This window comes from Mustela putorius, unplaced genomic scaffold, assembly GCF_011764305.1.
Source record: "Mustela putorius furo isolate JIRA1106 unplaced genomic scaffold, ASM1176430v1.1 tig00000129_pilon_pilon_pilon, whole genome shotgun sequence".
Lineage (NCBI taxonomy): Eukaryota > Metazoa > Chordata > Mammalia > Carnivora > Mustelidae > Mustela > Mustela putorius.
The window spans coordinates 24,679,243-24,700,014 of NW_025421290.1; the positions used below are offsets into that span (position 1 = coordinate 24,679,243).

At 42.5% G+C, this 20,772-nt stretch overlaps 1 protein-coding gene across 4 annotated transcripts in view; it reads left to right on the top strand.

Annotated features, from left to right (window-relative positions):
• Nucleotides 1-20,772, top strand: part of TTC7B (tetratricopeptide repeat domain 7B) — a 246,923-nt gene that overhangs the window by 75,581 nt on the left and 150,570 nt on the right. For all 4 annotated transcript variants that reach the window (XM_045071285.1, XM_045071294.1, XM_045071298.1 and 1 more), the window contains one exon: nt 4,463-4,584. In XM_045071285.1, coding sequence (XP_044927220.1) covers nt 4,463-4,584 — 122 coding nt within the window. The remainder of the gene's footprint in view (nt 1-4,462; nt 4,585-20,772) is intronic.

The following is a 20,772-nucleotide window of genomic DNA, read 5'->3' on the forward strand; positions in this document are numbered from 1 at the left end:
GAGGATGGGGGCATGGGTGAATGGACAGGTAGACAAACATAATTAACGAGTCATTAGTGGAAATGAAATGGAATCATCAAAAAAGAAGAAAGAGAGAGGGGCACCTGGGTGGCTCATGGGTTAAAGCCTCTGCCTTCAGCTCAGGTCATGATCTCAAGGTCCTGGGATCGAACCCCACATTGGGCTCTCTGCTCAGCAGGGAGCCTGCTTCCCTCTCTCTCTCTGCCTGCCTCTCTGCCTACTTGTGATCTCTGTCAAAAAAAAAAAAAAAAAAAAAAAAATATATATATATATATATATATATATATATATGTATATATATTTTAAGCAGAATGAGAAAGAAAAAAAGAAACAACAGATGGGACAATTAAAAAAACAACAAGCAAGATGGTTCCAATCCTGTCAATGGTTACATTAAATGTAAATAGTCTGAACAATTAAAAGGAAGAGATTTTCAGATTAGATGAAAATGCAAGCCCTAATATATGCTATCTATAAGAAAACCATTTAAAATTAATATTTAAGTTGACAAAAAGTAAAATTATATACCATGTAAACCATAATCAAAACAAAGCTAGGGTGATTATTACATCAGAATGTAGAATTTAGAACAAGGAATATTTTCAAGCAATAAAGGGAGAAGGTACGCTAGAAAGGAGTCAATCAACAAGGCACTGCAATTCTAAAAGTGTATGTAGTTAATAATAGAGCTTCTAAATGTCTAAAACAAAATATATAGAAGAATTTATAGCATTAAATGTGTATTAGGAAAAATAATTCAAATCCATGGTCTAAATTTCCAATTTGAGAAACTAGAAAAAGAACAAATTAAAGCCAAAGCAAGCAAAAGGAAGGGAATAATAAAGATCAGAACAAAAATCAATGAAATAGAAAAGAGATAAACAGAGAAAATCAGTGAAACTAAAAATGGATTCTTTGAAAAGATCCATAAAATTTGTAAACTATTAACAAGATTGAAAAGAATAAAAGAAAAGACACAAATTACCAACACCCAAGATGAGGAGATGGTACCATAGATTCATAAACATTAAAAGGCTGCAAGGGAGGGCACCTGGGTGGCTCAGTGGGTTAAAGCTTCTGCCTTTAGCTGAGGTCATGATCTCAGGATCCTGGGATCAAGCCCCTCATCAGGCTCTCTGCTCAGCAAGGAGCCTGCTTCCTCCTCTTTCACTTTCTGCCTGCCTCTTTGCTACTTGTGATCTCTGTCTGTCAAGTAAATTAAAAAAAAAAATCTTCTAAAAAAAAAAAGACTGTGAGGGGAGGGGTGTCTGGCTGGCTCAGTTAGTGGAGCATGTGACTCTTGATTTTGGGGTTGTGAATTTGAGCCCCATGTTGGGTGTAGAGATTACTTAAAAAAATAAAATCTTTTTTTTTTTTTAAGATTTTATTTATTTGAGAGAGAGTGAGCATAGAAGTAGAAGCAGAAAGATGGACATGGGACTTGATCTCAGGACCCTGAGATCATGACCTGAGCCAAAGGCAGACACTTACCTGACTGAGCCACTCAGATGCCCTAAAAAATAAAATCTTTAAAAAAAAAAAAAGGTGGTAAGGGAAAATTGTGACCAACTTTATGCCAATAAATGTGATCACTTAAAAAAAAAGATTCCCTGAAAGACACAAACTACTGAAGTTCACTGAAGAAGAAATAGATAACCCAAATATTCTTGTGTCTATTAAATTTAATTTGTAGTTAAAAGCCTTTCCGTAAAGAAAACTACAGGTCAAGTTGACTTTATTGGTGAATTCTGCCGAACACTAAAGGAAGAAATGTCAGCAATGCTATAAAAACTTCCAGAATACAGAAGAGGAGGAAAACATTCCCTAACTCATTTTATGAGACTGATACCTCTTATGAATATAGATGCAGATATTCTTAACAAAATATCAGCAAACCAAATCCAACAACATATAGAAAAGATTATATACCATGACTAAGCAAGATTTCATTTCAGGAATGCAAGCTGACTTAACATGTGAAAATCAATTAATGTAATGTGTCAGTAGAATAAAAGACAAAACCCATATTATAATGATATTTTCAGTAGAGGTAGAGAAAGCATTGACAAAATCCAGTACTGTTTCTCATGATAGAAATAGAAGTTCACATCTTCAACCTGATAGAAGGCACCTATGAAGAACCTACATCTAACAACATATATAATAGTGAAAGACTGGGTATTTCGCCCCTAAGATCAGGAGCAAGACAAGGATGTCTGAGCTCTCTACTTCTTTCTAGTATTGTAGTAGAGGTTCTAACCAATGCAATTAGGCAAGATAAAGAAATAAAAGACATGTAGGTTGAAAAGGGAGAAGTAAGACTATCTCTGTCTGCAGATGGCATGGTCTTGTATATTGACTATCCTAAGGAATTCACATTTACAGACCCAATTTTAACTAGTAAATGATTTCAGCAAGAATATAGAATACAAGGTCGGTATAAAAACTACACTTTTATTTCTCTACACTAACAACCAGAAAATGGAATTAAGAAAACAATTTCGTTTATAATAGCATCAAAAGATGAAAATACATGGGAATAATAAAAAGAAGTGCAAACCTTATACCCTGAAAACTACAAATCACTATTGAAAGAAATTAAAGAAAACTAAATAGTGGTAAGACATCTCACTTTTATGGAGCAAAAGACTTAATTTGTTAAAATATATCTGTATCTACATCTATACTCTCTCCATGCACCCACACACATATATACATATAATAAATACAAGATTCATTTTTAACTAAGACAAGTGCCCATACCTTTAATGACTCTGTGTAAAAAAACACATTTTTCTGAAGTTGAGTGATTACTTTGGTCACATTTTAGTTTCTCCTGTTAAATTTAATTAAAATTAAGTGTAATGGTTTCCATTTAAAACTGGCATATGAAACACAATCTCAGTTTTTGGAAAATGACTTTTACCTTTCTTTCCCTGATACGTATGTATAGAGATACCTGAATTATTGTTAAATAAATGTTACCTGGTTATTTCTGTGTGATGGAATTTTGAGATGATTTTTAATTTTCTTTCTGAACTGGCTTTGCTTTACAGTAATCACAGTATTTTTAAAAATTAAAAACTATTCTTGAAAGCAAATGAAGGCTAATTTTTTTTTTAAAGGTTTAAGTGTTGGGCCTCCAAGTGGAGATGACAAGGAAGCAGTTGAATGTATAAGTCTAGTGTTCAGAAGGAAAGTCTGTAGTAGAGAGGATAACTTTGGGAGCTGGCTTCAGAGATTTCTATGGGTGAGATCATCCTGAGAGAGACTTACAGGAGACTGTGCTCTTTGCATGTGCAGCTCTTGGAGGATGTGTTGGGGAGGAACCTGCAGTAAAGCCCAAAATGACAGTTCACATGGGGTATGAGGAACACCTACTGCTTAGCACTCGCAGAGCCAAGTGCTAAGTCGGGAAGGAGCCAGGCAGTTTTGATAAGATGCTGGGCTGTAGTTCAAATGCAAGGGTTGCTCACCTGGATTTCATCCCACAACATCTGTTCATTGTGCACTTTCTTTGCTGTTTCCTGAAGCTTAAAAGTTAGAGAACCAGCAATTGCTTCAACTCCACATGGAGAATACTTCTGAGACTTCTAGAGTGTCTGAGCTTTGGCTTACAGCTGGGTCTTTGAAGGGCTGCTGACTTTCAGCAGATGGGGACAACATGTTTGGAGAACACGTGTAGGGTTTTTAAATGGGCCGCAAGGAGCTTCTGTTTGATAAATGCTTTATTTCACTTGCCAGTATAAAGCGGGTAACCTCTAATAGTAGACATGTGTTTACACTTCTCTGTAACCCACTCGACTTGAAGGTCTTTCTCCTGATTTGTTGGCAGTCTTTCTTGTGGGGCTAAACATTTAGACCTTTACAAGCTCATCATCTGTTGACAAAAGATCAAGTTTTGGGAGAGAGAGAACTTAGTTTGTTTTTCTCCGAAGTCCCCTTGAGAGTCCATAGGCCTTGGCTTTGGACTAGAGAGCTCGCCCTCCCTGGGGAATTTCGGGGCCAGTGCCAGTCACGGCACTTCTCAGCTTAGCTTTCCTTGGGTTCATCAAGCTTACTTAGGGCTGGAGCCTTGGCCCACCTGTCTGTGACCTCACCCATTGGTGGACGATGACTCTTCCTGCCTGTTGCCAGGACCTGTTTCTTACTCCCCCTCTCCGGCCACATCCTGGCACCTAGCAGAGCCCCTCCGCCTCAGTGCTTCTGCTGGCACTGTGTACCCCTCAGCACCCTTCAGTCCTGAGCCCTCCGTGCCAGGAGAGCCGGGCACACCCCAGCTTTCCTAGTCTTCGCGCCCACCTCTGCACCAGTCCCCATGCACCGATGCTGGCGCGAGGAAACTGATCCATCAGGCCGTGCAGCGCGTTTAGAGATGTGGTTTGAAAGGATTAGGCTTGGATGTGGATCTGATTAGTTTTCCGATTTTCTCCCCTTCCAGGTAATACTTACCAATATTCAAAACAGAAGCCCTAAGCCTGGCCCTGCTCCCCACGATCAAGAACTAGGTTTTTTCCTAGAAACAGGACTTCAGAGAGCCCATGTCCTCTATTTCAAAAATGGGTAAGCCTTCTTCGTTTTTTAACTCAGGTTCCTAAAGGAGGAAAGTAGAAAGCCTCACCATGCTATCTCCGGTTTAGCTATTGTACCAGAGCAATTTTAAATATGAACTATGATTGGAAGGGTTTTTAAAAATCGTGAATGTAGGCTCTTTTGTGTCTTCTCCCCCAGCTCTCTCCCTTTGCCATGAGGTGTGAAGGTGGGAGAAGGGAGGAAGGAGGGCCCCTTTGTGAGTAGGAGTCATAGGTTGGAAGCACCAGCTGGGTGGGTGGGTCTCTGGGGAGTCAGCTTTAGGCCACACCCCCTCTCCTGGGCAGTGGAGGCCAAGGCCAACCCCTTTGGTTGGGGGAGGAGTCCGTGACCTGGAAATCCCCGCACCCAGGGTCATCTCCGGTTGGCTTCTCAGTTCAGAGAATTGGGTCTGCCAAACTCTAGCAGTTTTTAGGAAAGTGAGTGTGGCTCTGCTGTCACCCGGGCACACTTTCACCTTGAGCTGCTTTAGAGAAGGGTTTAGGAAAGTTTATCAACGCGACTGTGAGGGATAGCTCTCTGATACATTTGACGTTTGTTTTCCTTTCTGTGTTGCTTTTATGAGAAATGCGATGATTGTCTTCCAAATCTCTTCAGCTGTCCCTTGTTTTGACCTTGTGCTGCAGGATAGATGTGCATGAAGACCCACAGTAGGTATCTGGCTTCTCCATAGCTCCTCGTAGGCCTGTTCCCCTTCCTCTAGAAATAGTCCAGTAGTGCTTGGAACCACAGAGGGGACATGAGTCCCAGCCTTTGGATAAATGAACAGTGGAGTTGCTCCCTCTTCATTTTCAAGAGCATCAAACCTTGGGGCGTAGCTCGTGGAAGTGGCGTTTCTTCTGCCCAGTGGCTCAGAGACATGTGCAATCATTTCTCATTTGTTGCCGGTAAATGCTTTCCAAATCCAGTTAAATTGTTGGTTGGCTCCAAAGGCCATTGGTTCAGATCAACACGGCGTGTGAAGGTTCGCAGTAACACCCCAAGGTTTGGATTGGCCCGAGGCCTTGGTGGCCAAGAAGATGCTCTCGAGTTTGATCTCATCTGCTATGGATTGGGTTCATCTGAGCAATAGTGCATGTCCTCTAAGCTGAATTTTTAGTTCTATTTCCTATGGTGTTGTAAATAGAGGGGGAAGGGAGTGAAAGTGGAATTTTTTTTTTTTTTGAGTGATTTGTTTCTTCTCCCTATTGACAATAAATGGTTGTCATCACAGAGGAACCCCAACCCTGCTCTCTCTTCCTCTAACCTGTAAGTGTGCTTGTCTCCCATATGCAAGTCCAGAGACAGGAATGCATTCGCTTGGGGCTTTCAGGGTTGCCAAACCACTACTTCTATTGAAAATGCTTTGGATTTTAGGATTGGTGAAGGTGGGCTGGATAATTTATTTTCATCTGAAGCCTATTCATTGAAGAGGAAGAAGCTAGTCCCCTTGGGCTCTGACCTCCTGCCCTGAAATGTTGGCTGCTCCCTGGAATCCAACTAAAAAATATAATGATGACAGATTTGCCCTAGAAGACTGATTACATGCCGGGAATTGCTTAGCTGCTCATCTCTCTTTTTATTTTACCCAAGTTCAAGGAGATTCCCATTAACGTAGCCAAGGTGAAGGGACTGCTTAACTTTGAAGACTTTTCTCCTTTCTTGTCCTCTCACTCTTTTTATGGCTTCAAAGACCAGTGATAGGATTGGCCAACTTCTTTAGAGGGTTCTTGCTAGCTACCATGTCCTTTGCAGCTGGAATGAGAGATTACTTTGAGGTAGATGGAGGCGAAGGCCAGTTTGGGGACCACAGACTATGGATGAAAGGAGAGAAAGCAGCAGGAGCTTTTGGGCATGTCCAGTGCTTCCAGGCTGCCTGACTTAGAGCAGTGGATTTCTCAGGGCCCAAGAACCACGCCTGGGTCATTGTCAATGGACTTTCACAACTGGGATCTCTGTGGAGTAGGTGGGGACATCTGGAGGTAGCTGCTGTCCATAAGCACCAGTGGCTTCCCACATCCGGTCTTCTGATGTGTTTGCTTCCTTTTGTTTTCCTGCACTTTATTTTTTAAATTACTTTTATTTTTATTTATTTTTTTGGAGAGAGAGAGCACATGCGTAGCAGGAAGTGGGAGAGGGTGAGGGAGAGAGAATCTTAAGTGGACTCCATGTCCAGCACAGAGCCCGACATGGGGCTTGATCTTACAACCCTGAAATAATGACCTGAGCCAAAACCAAGAGTCGGACACTTAACAGACGGAGCCACCCAGGTGCCCCTCTGCACTTTAGAAATCTGCATCTGGAAGGGTATCATGGACAGCATTTGATTTGCAAGGATTAAGGAAATGGGCTATAGAAGAGCTTTGCAATAAGAGATGGGAATTGATAAAGCCCATCTTTGTCTTTAGAAATGTATTTCGGTATCTTCAGCTTCGTAGTTGTCATCCCAGAGTACTTATTGAGTTTGAGTAATTAATCTGATTCTTTTATAGTCCTCCCATCTTTCCCAAGAGTACATGCCAAACCAGTGAATTCGGGTCTCCTTCAGAAAGCACCCGAGTCCCAGACCAAGGCTCTTCCTTCACCGTCCTTGATCTCCACAGCTTCGGCTCTCTCCCGGGCACTGGTGCCCTGCGAGGCTGGCGCCATGACTAGTGTTGTCCCCGTGTGCCCATGGTGACCTGGCTGCTAGGATCTGCCATCCGTCCTCCTGGCACTGCTTCACTCAGGGGAAAGGCTGTGTGTGCAGAGGCCGGGTCCGACGCTCCGACAGTGAGTGGTCTCTCGTCACCCTGCCTCGCCAAGGCACTGGACCCAAGGATGAAACCTTGCCAGGGGTGGTTCCCAGCCTGTGCTGTCGATTGGGGTTTTCTCCTCCCACTTTTCCTTGCAGCTTTTCCAGCACACGCCTCAGATCGTGTTTCCTTCTCTCTCCTCCCCTTTTCCTCTTCCCCCACATCCCCTGTAGCCTCTTTCCTCCCGGAGGCACAGAATACCTGGTGCCATCTGAGCCCCACTGAGCCACTTCTGTTTCGGGTCTAGTTCTCCTGTCCCTCTGGGTAGCAGGAATAAGCCTGGGAGGGATGAAAAAACCCCTCTTGCTCAGCTCTGCCAAGGGGAAATGAGAATGCATTAGCCTCAGAGGGTTGGGACACAAGCTCCAAGCGTTTCTGGAGTGGCCTTGCCCAGGCAGGCACTCAGAGGAAGAGCAGCAATTTGGAACCAGTCCTTCTCCTCACTGGGTCTCAATTTCTTTATCTGTAAAATGGGTCTAGCCCCCCCCACCCCCAACCACCAAGAGCTGAGGTGAGACACAAGTAAGACAACATGTGTGGAAGCACTTTGCAAGTCATCAGGCAGGTAGTGGGCGCCCAGCTGTCGTTTCCAGGGATGCAGATGCCTGGCCAACTTTCCAGCAGGATGGTACTAGGTGAAGGTTGGCCTCCAGTGGAAGTGGGAGTTTGCAAAGCACTCATTTGATTGCCGAACCTCCATGACACATTTTTTTTTTTAAGATTTTTTTTATTTTTATTTATTTGACAGAACACAAGTAGGCAGAGAGGCAGGCAGAGAGAGAGGAGGAAGCAGGCTCCCTGCTGAGCAGAGAGCCCGATGCGGGACTCGATCCCAGGACCCTGAGATCATGACCTGAGCCGAAGGCAGCGGCTTAACCCACTGAGCCACCCAGGCGCCCTCCATGACACATTTTTAAGGGAAGGTCATTTATTTTCAACTGCTGGTTTAGATGAGCTCAGCTCAAGATGTGTCCTGGTTGAGTGGCCTAGTGCTAATGACTGAAGACCTTGTCGGTGCGCCAGTGAAAGGAGGTGGGGTGACTGGTCTCATGGGGTAGTCAGGGGTGTCTGCTAGGCAGCACAGCTAGTGCCCAGAGATGGCTTCAGCCTGGGGGTCCCCATAGCCTTGTTGTTTGGGGTGTTAAGATTTTTAAAATTTTATTTTTAAATAATCTCTACACCCAGTGTGGGGCTTGAACTCACAACCCTGAGATGAAGAATCACATACTCCCCACTGAGTGAGCCAGGAATCCTCCTACCCTCAGCCTTCGAAGGGAAAGAGAAATGATACTCCTCACTGGAGTCCTTATGGCCAGAATTTCCAGGAAGCTTGGGTTTGGGGTGCCAGTTATGGTCTGCGTGCTGGTTTAGGAATATTTGCCCAACTCTTATCAACAAAGGGTGGCAAAGGACATTTCAAGTATCTTTGCTTCTTGTCAGCCCTGTCAGATGCACTGACTGGGCAAAATGCATGGCATCTGGTGTTTTCCTTGGCTCTGAATTGGTTTTAATTCAGGGAGGATGCGGATACATTAAAACCAAAAGGCCAATGCCCCGCACCTCCTGGGAGATATGCTCGTGGGTCGTACGCTTTGCTGGGGTACATCACGGAGTTCTGCCCAGGAGACCCTGACCTGGAGAAGGTGGGAAGTCAGGGGGTACCATGAGACTCGGGTTGCCCTACCATGCTTGGTGCCAGGCCGGGGAATAAAGTCATGTAGAGGGGAGTTTGGGGAGTTTTGTTATAGTCAATCCAACAGACCGCTGATCACCACTGTGCACTGGCTTTAAAAATCCCCAGACTTCCTCGGTAATTTTGTTGACCTTTGTGACTCTTCAGCTCTGCTTAATGTGGCCTAGAATTAGCAGGCCGAAAAAGGGGCCGTGGGGCCTGCAGTGTCCCAGTGGCTGCCGAGGAGGGCGCTTCCTGTGTTTCCGTCCCAGAGAGTAGCCGCAGCAGCCAGCCCGCATGGCCATGGGGCGGGGGCCGGCCAGGAAGCGAGGGGGGGGGGGCCGTGGTGGCTCCCCAAGCTCCAGAGCAGCTTCGAGTTGGCCTGTGCATTCTAGCATTCTGGCTGTCTTCTCTCCCGCAGTGGTAAGAAGTGTTCACTTTTTAATTTGCACGTGACTTTTTATAGCCTAAATCAAATGCAGCGAATAGAGAATTCAGATGTTTCCGGGAAGCATTTAATATGTATCAGCTTTCTGTCTGTGAACAGTCTTTGAGAGAAATTCAGATATTAGAAGGAAATGGGCCTGCATTTTAGGAGATAGTCGGAGAGAAGGAAGGGTTTAGATGTACATGTAGGTAATGTTCTGTTGTATAAAGGAGTAAACCATGGGAGATCACTTTAAACATTTTTTAATTTTTCTCTTCTTTTATTTATTTTTTTTTAAAAGATTTTATTTATTTATTTGACAGAGAGAGATCACAAGTAGGCAGAGAGGCAGGCAGAGAGAGAGAGAGGAGGAAACAGGCTCCCTGCTGAGCAGAGAGCCCGATGCGGGACTCGATCCCAGGACCCTGAGATCATGACCTGAGCCGAAGGCAGCGGCTTAACCCACTGAGCCACCCAGGCGCCCCGGGAGATCACTTTAACTGACCGAAGTGAGCTCGAGTTTCTAGGCCCATTCCCTAATTCTTCATTCAGGAAGGTCATTTGTTCATCACGTAAGGAGGATGACTTGCCTGCGTGTTAGGTACTGGACCCTGTCCTAGGCAGCAGCAAGGAGGAGGAGCAAAGTCCCTGCCTTGCTACAACGCACAGCCCCATGGGGAATTAAGGGTGCAAACGAGCAGTTTCAGGATAGTTTGTGTGTGCTGACTAGGCGAGTTCAGCTTGCCACAAAAGCAAATAAGGAAGCTGCCGTATGGACACAGCTGCACCATCTGGAAAGGGCAGCGAAGCTGGAATAAAGCTTCAGTGAAGGGCGCTCATCCTGTCCATGCGAATTGATTGGGGAAGCCAGGGCCCCCTCCCAGACAGTGGTTATATGAGTGCAGTTAGAGCCCTACTCAGCATTGTGTATATCCTGCAGGGTATGAGGAGACCAGTCTGGCTGGAGTGAGGGTTTCTGTAGAGATCTGTGGATTTTATATAAACCTCTCAGCAGAGCACCTGGCACACGGTGGGTTTGACCAGTCACTGGACAAGTATTTATGAATTCCCCGATGTGGCCGGTACTGTGCCTGGTGCTACGTTGGCAAATAGAAGAGATGACATGGTCCAGGCTTTCAGGGAGGATGCCGTCTACTGAGGGAGACAGACAATCAGCCAGGAAACTGACGATACTATTACAAATTAGAATGCGTGCCACGGAATGAATGGATACAGGGCGTGTGGTTCACAGAGGGCACCTGCTTAGGTAGGTGGTCAGGCTGGGCCGCCTGAGCAGGCGACCCAGAGCCCTGGACATGACGGTGAGCAGGAGGTAACCCTGCTGAGAGCAGGAGAAAGAGGATTCCAAGTGGAGGGTCCAGCATGTGCAAGCTCCTGACCCAGGAAAGAGTTTGATGTGCTTCAGAATCTGAAAGGGGTCCAGGGTGGTAGAACCCATTGCGAGCGGGGAGAGAGGCACGACTGGGTGTGGAAGACTCTGGTCAACCTCGCTCCCTGTGCTGAGCACGTCCCGTGAATCATCTCACCATCGAGGAGAAGTTCCAGAATTGTTGAGCTGGTGGTGGGGTACAGAATCTGTCAGAGCACGTTTGTTTCGATCACTGCCCTTTCTAGATGAGTAGTCTAAGATCCAGAAAATCACATGCAGTATTGTTTCATAAATGTTTATTGAGAACCTTTACTAGGTTACTTACTAGAGCCAAACACTGTTCTAAGAGAACAAGTGAGACCCAGTCACTGCCCCCTGTAGAGTTTACATTTTGGTTGGGAAAACAGTCAGTAAATAAGGCCACATAGCTGATTGGTGGCAGAGCTGGGACCTGCACCTCCTCCTTATGACTCCCAGTCCCATTTCTCACCACTTGGACCACATGGACCACACCCAGGTTGTACCCTGTTCTTGAAAGTGGAGCACTGAGCCTCAGAACTGGAATGAATACACTGCACTTAGAAAACCGGGACTTTTAAAAGCCAGTCTAGATATAATTATTTATGTAACCAAAGCATCAGCCAAATCTTCTCTGTTTAAATGTAGACTAGGTCTGGCTAATCCCTTCAGAACTGTTAGTATGGAAACAAAGAAATCTTTGTCAATTTTAATTATGAAACTCCAAGGCCAATTCATCAGTGATGAATTACGGGGCATGAATTCTAGGGAACAGGTAATTGCTTTCAGGGTACTAACAATGTGTTAGAGTTCTGGGTCGTCTGCAAGCTCTGTGAGCACAGGGTGGGTCATTCCAGGCTTCCAGAGTGCTGAGGTGGGGGCCGGTGAAGGGAGAGGGACCAGTAAACTAACTAGCAGTTATCCCATCTTATAAAGGCCTTTCCCCACATGGTTTTGACCAGCCATACACTGCCTCCTTTAGCCACCATTTCAAATTGGAATTCTCTGGAACGTGAACTGATACAGGAGTTTATTTTAGTTCTTCACCAGAGATTTGTCTCGGGTGGTGATTTTCTCTTTTAACGGGGTCAAGGGGAAAGGAGAGATTCTTTATTTGTTTGTTCATCCACTTATGTATTCATCCCTCAAATATTCATGTGCTAGGAGCTAGGGTCAAGACAGCAAATGATCCCTATGGACTTTCTAGTTCAGCAGCAAACTAATAACTACCAGTGGGTTAAGCCTTAGGAAAACAGGAAGAAGACAGTGCTAAGGTTTAAAATTTACCCTATCACTTTGCAAGTTTTCCTAAATAGAGATAGTTGTACAATACAGTGTCTAACAATGAAAATTAACTTAATTTTTTAAAAATATTCCCATTACCTCTTGATATGACCGGAGATGGACCCCCTGGGAATTCCTGATAACAATGGCAATGTTTGCAGAGCGCCTCTGGGATCACGCTCTGGATGGGAGTAGCATGACTAGAACACTCAGGAACAGACAGTGTAGCAGTGTGCCATGAGCGCTACTCCCAGCTCTGTTCAGTTTCAGGTATGTTGTGATATTCACTTGTTCCGCCAACATTTGTTCAGCTCCTGCTCCGTGCCAGACATTCTTCAGGTGCTGGGGATAAAATGGCGAGCAGCTGGACACGTGGCTTGCTCTCAGAGAGACGTTAGATCATTTTATTCTTGGATGTATCGCGCTGAGATAGTGTTCAGCAGGCGAGGGACCCATTTCTGGGAGAGTCCATTTTAAAATGAAACTGACCTAGATTTGGTGATTAAGGGAGGTTTCCCCGAGGGAGTGACTGAGCAGAAGCCTGAAAACAAATCGGACAGATCAGGGTGTGAGAGCTAACTAGCAACCCCAAAGTGGGGTGGGAGGGATGCTTATTATTTAGACCTGAAGGGATTTTCAAAAGCATCTAGTCCAACTAGCTGGTCCTTTTTCCCCAGCCTTACTTTTTTCCTTAACATTTAACCAGCATCAAATATAAACAGTGTTAACCAGGGTCTTCTTAGGTTCAGTTAAACATTCCAACTCAAGACTTCCATAGGCCACAGTTGACTCCCATCTAAATAGAAAGATCTAGAACAGGATCATGAATTGCCAGCAGGGGTTTCTCTTCTATGTGAATCATGCCCTCAGCAGTCCATATGGCCGCCCAGGAGCTGTTCTGTTTGCCCCTCCCCGCTCAAGTGACAGCTCAGCTGGTAGAGAATGAGCCTCACAATGAGTGAGTTTGGGATCTGTCCCAAGAATTCAGGGTTTCCCAAAGGGATATGCTCAGTTTTAAGTCCTCACGTTAGGAAGGACTTAGGAAGTCCTCATGTCAGGAAGCCCAAGCTACGATGTCCCTATCAGATACGAATGGTCCTTCTAGTCCAGATGCAAGTTATCAATCAGGGGTCATTTTTATCATAAACAGTGTTGCCTAGTCACATAATCGACATTTTATCTTTATTAGGTTTCCAGGGAAACAGAACTAGGAAGTTAACCTCAGGTCAAATTCTGGAGCAGAGATGGAAAGGATTGTTAACCCTTTGTTCACATTGTATTTTTTTTCTTATCTAATTTGTCTGTCTCTCTTCACTAGAATATAAGTTCCACTTGGGCAGAAATGTCTCTTTTGTTTGGGGAGGGATGTGTACCTTGAGCAATGTCTGGTATAAATTGTACATGAGTGAATGAATGAGTGAATGAGCTTCTCGTTCTCAGCGGATATGGCTGTGGCTCACAGATGCCTAATGGTTACATGCTTTCTTTAAAGTTAGGTAGCGTAGCATATATTTATTGAGAGCTAAGTAGAACTTACTGGCCTGATTCCTGCGTCTTGGTGGTGGAAAGGGAGATGTGCTCTGCTTATCTAGGTCTTTCTGCATATGATGTCCTTCTGCTAAAGGAAGGTGAACGGGGACAGGTATCAAACACCTTCCTTGACCTCAGTATGAAATAATACATTTTCTGGGTAAATCATAGGGCACTCTGTTTTCTCCCCATCTCCGAGATTGGACAGTACTTAGAATAATGGTGTGTTAATTATAAGAAAATCCTTGGGGCACATGGGTGGCTCAGTCGGTTAAGTGTCTGCCTTTGGCTTACATCATGATCTCGGGGTCCTGGGATCGAGCCCCTCATCTGGCTCCCTGCTCAGCGGGGTGTCTGCTTCTCCCTCAACCTCTCCCCGTCTCCCCCTCCCATGCTCTGTCTCTGTCTCTCAAAGAAGTAAATAAAATCTTTAAAAAAGAAAAGAAAAGAAAAAAAAAGAAAGTCCTCAAGCAGGCTCTGACAGACTCTCATTCCTGAGATGCTCCTAGCTTAGCGGAATTTCGGTAATTAGAGGCCTCCTCACTTAAGCCTAGCGTATACACATCTGGATGGGAGTTCCAGAGTTCCCACAGCAGGAAAGAGAATTATTGTCTTCAGTGGTTTAGTTGATGAGAAAGTTTGCTCCCAGGACCTCCCAGACCCGCATTTTTTAAGTATCTCTTCAACTTGAAACTCTGTGGAGCCAAGTTGGACCCAGAGGCATGTGACAGTGTTTATGGCCTTTGTACACAGCCCCTGAAGGGTAGACGGTTGAAGTGACACATGTGTGTTGGGAAAGAGGAATTCGCATCCTGTCTGGTGAAGAAGGAAGGCAGATGGAAGGCGAGGTGAACCATGAGAGACTATGGACTCTAAAAAACAATCTGAGGGGTTTGAATTGACAGGTGGGTGGGAGGTTGGGGTACCAGATGGTGGGTATTAGAGAGGGCACGGATTGCATGGAGCACTGGGTGTGGTGCAAAAATAATGAATACTGTTATGCCAAAAATAAAAAAAAAAATTAAAAAAAAAAGAAGGAAGGCAGATTTTACCATCTCTGAGCCTCTCAGACTGTGGGGACCGTTCCTGGTAATTTGGTGACATCTGTGTCACAGAGTGGGTCCAGATGTGTTTGCCCTAGAAGGCGGGGTGCATGGGAGAAGTTGGGGAGAACAGGCAGCACCCCTGTTCTGGTTCTTGGCCAGAGCAAACTCCTTAACCTGATCTTTTCCTTCCTTGGTTTGGGTGTCAAATGCATCGATATTTCACATGAGAGGAGGGTTGGAGGGCGTGAGGGCGCCAGCTCTTTTCAAGGGATACTTCCTACCTATTTCTTTTTAAATCATTGTTTTTCTCTCCATTCTTTTTTCCCCCAGAGGTATTTTTAGTCAACTCTTGTAGTTACAGAGAGAGATTGAGTTAAAGCCCAGAAAATGACTGAGACATCTTTGCAGAATTTCTGACTTTTCTTAGGAAATACTAGAACCTTCTACTGAAAGTGAGAGGGGCTATAAATTCTCTTATAAGTATCTGCCTTTATATTTTTATGGCAATGTCTACTGGAAGTCTGTACATCAACAAAGAAATCCACAATATATTTGTGTGTTTTCATAGCAAAATCCTGCATTAAATTGTAAGAGTTTAAAAAAGTTAATGAATTTTTTTTCAACTGACATTTGGTTTTTCCACCTTCCTCTCTATTTTAGGTTTGAAATTTTCTCGTTTTTTCATGTAGGTGACTTTGGTGGTAATTCTTTAGGCCTGGCACAGACCCGTCTTACCTTCCGTCTGCTAGTTCTTGTTCTTCTGTCCTCTCTGTGCTGGCAGGTGCTTGGTTGAAGGCTATGGTAGCTGGTTCTCCTTTGAATCTCCCTGGCAAATTAGCATCAGAAGCACCAATCTCTGCCTGTTGGGAATAAGCAGCTAAAATACCAGGAAGAATCAAATGCTGTGTTTCTTCTAAAGAATACCCCAGAAAAACTCATTAGCCAGCCTTGGTAAAACCTCTGAATTACAGATCTTTTTAAAAGATGTAATTATATTGCTTTCAAGTACACTTTGAGCTAGTTTTTTTTTTTTTAAACCAACTATTGCCCACTCAATTCCGTGCATGCTTATTGAGAGCCTGCCAGGCGCCAGTCACTAGGGTAAGCTCTGGGATATGAGATGAATAAAAAATGTTCTCTGAGCTCATGGGAAAGACAAGGATGTCAACGTATAATTGTAACACCTGGGGAAAAGCACTGTCATAGAGGGATGGGCTGGAGAATTGAAGGGAGGGGAAGAAGCGGTAGCCACCTGCCAATGTGAGTTCATCCGGTTTCTTAGAACTGGCATTTGAACTTAGTCTTTGAAGGAGGGGTACAGTTTCCTATCTCAGGGAGGATTGAGGGGGACAGGGCTGTTAGTCATGAGTGAATGCTGATCTGTCAAGCAGGATAACTTCATATGCTCTTGTTAGAGGCAGCATTGTTTAGTGGATAAAGAGCACTGACTCTGAATGTTATCAGAGACATTTGCTAGCGTCGTGACCTTGACAAGTTACTTACCTGTCTGTGTTTCGGTTAACCCTTTCATAACTGGGGACAATAATGCACATACATTATAGTGTTTTTGGGTGGGTTAAGTGAGTTATTAACGGTAGTTTGCCTGATGGTGTCTGGCATGTAGTGAGCACTTACAACTATGGTCTGGTGTGTCACTTGCATTTGTGTAGGAGAAAGCAATGGGCCATCTCATGGGCCTGAGAACAAGAGACCCTGAAATAGCCAACAGGTATTTACTAGCCAATTGGAATTAGCCAAGTAAGATCCAAGGAGCTGGAGTGGTCTGGTCCCTGCAAAGACTTGAAAATAGACCACTGGGCTTTTTGCTGGGACTGCTCCCCACAGTGAGGGGAAGCTGGGGAGTGTAGAATGGAAATTGACCAAGTAGTGGCACAAGGGACAAAAAGAGCTGAAAGGTAGAGGTGAACATGGGGGAGGGGTGGTAGACAAAAATTAGCATAAAGCAAGCTGCTGAATATTTTTAGCAGCTCTGTTCAAGATATATAGATATATATATATCTATATCTATGTATAGATATATAGATATATAGATATAGAATTCACCTGTTGTAATATATATATATAATTCATGTGTTGTAAATACGCAGTTCAGTTCTCAATCAGTTTTCACAGCAGGGCAGCCATTAGCATGCTTGAGCTTTAGAATATTTCCATCACCCTAAAAAGTTCTTCCCGCCTATTTGTCAGTTCCCATTCCCACCCTCTGCCCCAAGCAACCACTGATCTGTTACCTGTCCCTATAGATTTGCCTCTTCTAAAAACTTCACATTAATGGAATCGAGGAGTAGGTGGACCTTTGTGTCGTGCCTCTTCCACTTTGCATGGTTTTCACGTTCCCCAGCATTGTAGAGTATCTGCGTTCCCCCACATTGTAGAGTATCTGGGTAGGTCACTCCCTTTTATTGCTAAATAAGTTATTCCATTGTATGGTTGTGCTCTCCTTTGTTAACTCATTTACCAATTGATCAACATTTGGGTCGTTTGCACTTTTTAGCTATTATGCATAATGCTGCTAATGAACATTCATGTGCAAATCTTTCTGAAGGCACATGTTTTCATTTCCCTTGGAGAGATTTATAGGAGTGGCATTGGTGGGTCAGATGACAAGTTCATGTTTAACTCTTCAAGAAAACTGACAAGCTGTTTTCCAAAGTGGTCGTGCCATTTTACATGCCTGCCAGCAGTGTGTTAGTGTTCCAGCTTCTTTCCATTCTCTGCAACACTTGGGGTTGCCAGTTTTTAAATGAAGCCAGTCTCTGGGTTCGTAATGGTATCTCATTGTGATTTAATGTGGATTTCTCTAATGATTAAGGAGGTTCAGCCGTTTTTGTTTCCCTGTTAGCTATTCTTGTAGCTTCTGTGGTGAAACATCTATTCAAATTTTTTGACCTGTTTTCTATCCGGTGTCTTATTATCAAACTGTAGGAACTCTTTATATATTCTGGATACAAGTCTTTTACCAGATATATAATTTGCAAATATTTTCTGCCTGTCTGTGGCTTGTATTCATTTTTTAAATGATGTCACTTAAGGAGGAAAAGTTGATTTTGATGAAGTTCAGTTTATCAGTTTTTCTTTTTATGGATCATCCTTTTGGTGTCCTGTCAGGAAAATTTTGCCTAATCTAAGACAGCAGAGATTTTCTCCTATGTTTTATTCCAGAAATTTTGTAGTCTTAGCGTTTATATGTAAAGTCTCTAGTCTGTCTTTTGATATTTGTGTATAGTGTGGGGTAAGGGTCAAAGTAAAATTTTTTTGTATCTAAGATACCCAGTTGTCCAACCACCATTTGTTGAAAAGTCTCTTTTCCCACTAAATTGCCTTGACACTATAGTAAAAAATTAGTTAACTGAAAATAAATCTAAAGGTTTATTTCTAGAGTCTCTATTTTGTTTCACTGATTTATATGTCTACCGTTAAGCCAGTAACACACTGTGTTAAATATGTAGCTTCACAGCAAGTTTTGAAATTAGAGAGTATAAGTTCTCTAACTTTGTTCTTTTTCAAAATTATTTTGGCTACTCTCAGCCCTTGACATTTCCATATACATTTTAGAATCAGCTTGTCAATTTCTACACAAAAAGCCTGCCAGGATTTTGATAAGTTTGGCAGTGAATCTCTAGATCAATTTAGGGAGAATTGCCATATAAATAATAGTGAATCTTCCAATCCAGTATCTCTCATTTATTTAGATTTTCTTTAATTTCTCTCAAAAATTTTTTGTAATTTTATTATGCAAGTTTTGCAGTTTTTGTTAAATTTGTCCTAAGTATTTTATTCATTCTCATGCTCTTGTGAATGGAATTATTTCCTTAATTTCACTTTCAGATTACTTTACTGTCATATGGATGTAACCATTGACTTTGTATGTTGTTGTTGTACCTTGCAACTTTGCCAAACTTATTAATTAGTTAGAATTTTTTAATAGGTTACTTAGAATTTTTATATATGGGATCATGTCGTTAGTAACTAAAAACAGTTTTACTTCTTGTTTCCAAACTGTATGTCTTTTATTATCTTAGTGCACTGGCAAGAATCTCCAATACAGAGTTAAAGAGAGGTGGCAGGACCAGACATCTTTATCTTATTCCTGCCTGATCTTAAGAAGAAAGCATTTGGTCTTTCACCATGACCTGATGTTAGCTGTAGGTTCTTCATAAATGCTTCCTTGTCTCTGGTAATGTTTCATTACTTAAGGACTGTCTTACTTGATCCTAATACAGCTACACCAGCTATCCTGTAGTTAGTTTACAGAGGTATATCTTCTTTATCTTTCTATTTTCAAACTATTTATGTCTTTGGAGCAAAATACCTCTCTTTTATATTTCTTGTAGATAGCACATAAAAATAGTTGCCTTTTGACTGGCATATTTAATCCATTCACATTTAATGGAACTATTAATATGATCAGATTTTTGTCTGCCATCTTGCTCTGTTTTCTGTATGTCTGGCATCTTTTTAAACAAATACTTTTTAGTATTACATTTTAATTCTGTTGATTTTTTTTTTTTAGCTGTCTTTTTAAAATATTTACGGTGGTTTCTCTATGAATTATCATGTACATTTTAAATTATCGCAGAGTACTTCAGGTTCATACTGACTTAATTTTAGTAAAATATACAACTTGGCTTTAATAGAGCTTTATTTCCTTTCTTCTTTGTGCTATTAATGTCTCTATATGTTAGAAACACAACAGTGCAGGAAATATTCCCTCATAACAATCTTATTTTTATAGAACTTGAAATGATTTAAAATGTATTTATACAATATTTTATATTTATCCACATATTTACATTTCTGATACTCTAACTAATTTTTTACTGTGGATTCAAATTACCCTCTGTTGTCATTTCTTTGCAGTCTGATGGACTTCCTTTAAAATTTCATATTGGGCATGTCTGCTAGCTATGAATTCTTTCACCTGTTTGTTTATCTGGGAACATCTTTATTTGCCTTCATTCACTCATGATGATAGTTTTTTTTTTTTTTTAAGATTTTATTTATTTGACAGAGAGAAATCACAAATAGATGGAGAGGCAGGCAGAGAGAGACAGAGGGAAGCAGGCTCCCCGCTGAGCAGAGAGCCCGATGCGGGACTCGATCCCAGCACCCCGAGATCATGACCCGAGCCGAAGGCAGTGGCCCAACCCACTGAACCACCCAGGCGCCCCCATGATGACAGTTTTACTATATATAGAATTCTTGGTGACCGTTTCTTTTCTTTGAGTACCTTGAGTGTATCTTCCTCTATGTCTCATGAAAAGTTGCTGTCAATCTTATTATTGTTCCCTTGTATGTGATTAATTTGGTTGTTACTTTGAAGATTTTTTTCTTTTGTCTTTTAGCAGTTTTATAATTATGTGTCTGTATTTCTTCAGTCCTTTTTCTCTCTGTTCTTTGGACTGGATAATTTTTATTCGTATATCTTTAAGATCATTGTTTTTTCTGCCATCTCAGAGCTGCTGTTGAGCCAGTTAGGGGATTTTTCATTGTACTTAGACTTTTAATTCTAAAAATCTCCATTTGGCTAGTTTCTATCATTTCTATTTCACTATTGAGAGTCCCCATTTTTTGAATCATCGTCATCCGATCTTGAAAAAAGTCTTCTATATAGTTTCTGTTAAATCTTTGATCGTACTTTTATCTTCTTTGAAGTCTTTGCTAAATCCAACATGTGGGCCCATTTGAAGTGAGCTTTTATTGATTGTCTTCTTTTCTCACTGCAGGTCATGCTTTTCTGTTTTCTGTGTGTCTCATAACAGATAGAGTACAATCATACATTTAAAAATGGAAGGAGAATGCTGATAGCACATGCAGAAAATAAGTTTTTAACATTTCAGTAATCATAATGATGGTGGTATTATTAGCATTGCATTTCTGAAATGCTTTTACATGACATTGTATAAAGCAAATGAATACTTATGGAATGTTCTAAGTATTATCCCCTGTGTCCTTGAGAACCAGGATTCTTGGTGTGGGAGAAAGGCAAAATAGATTTA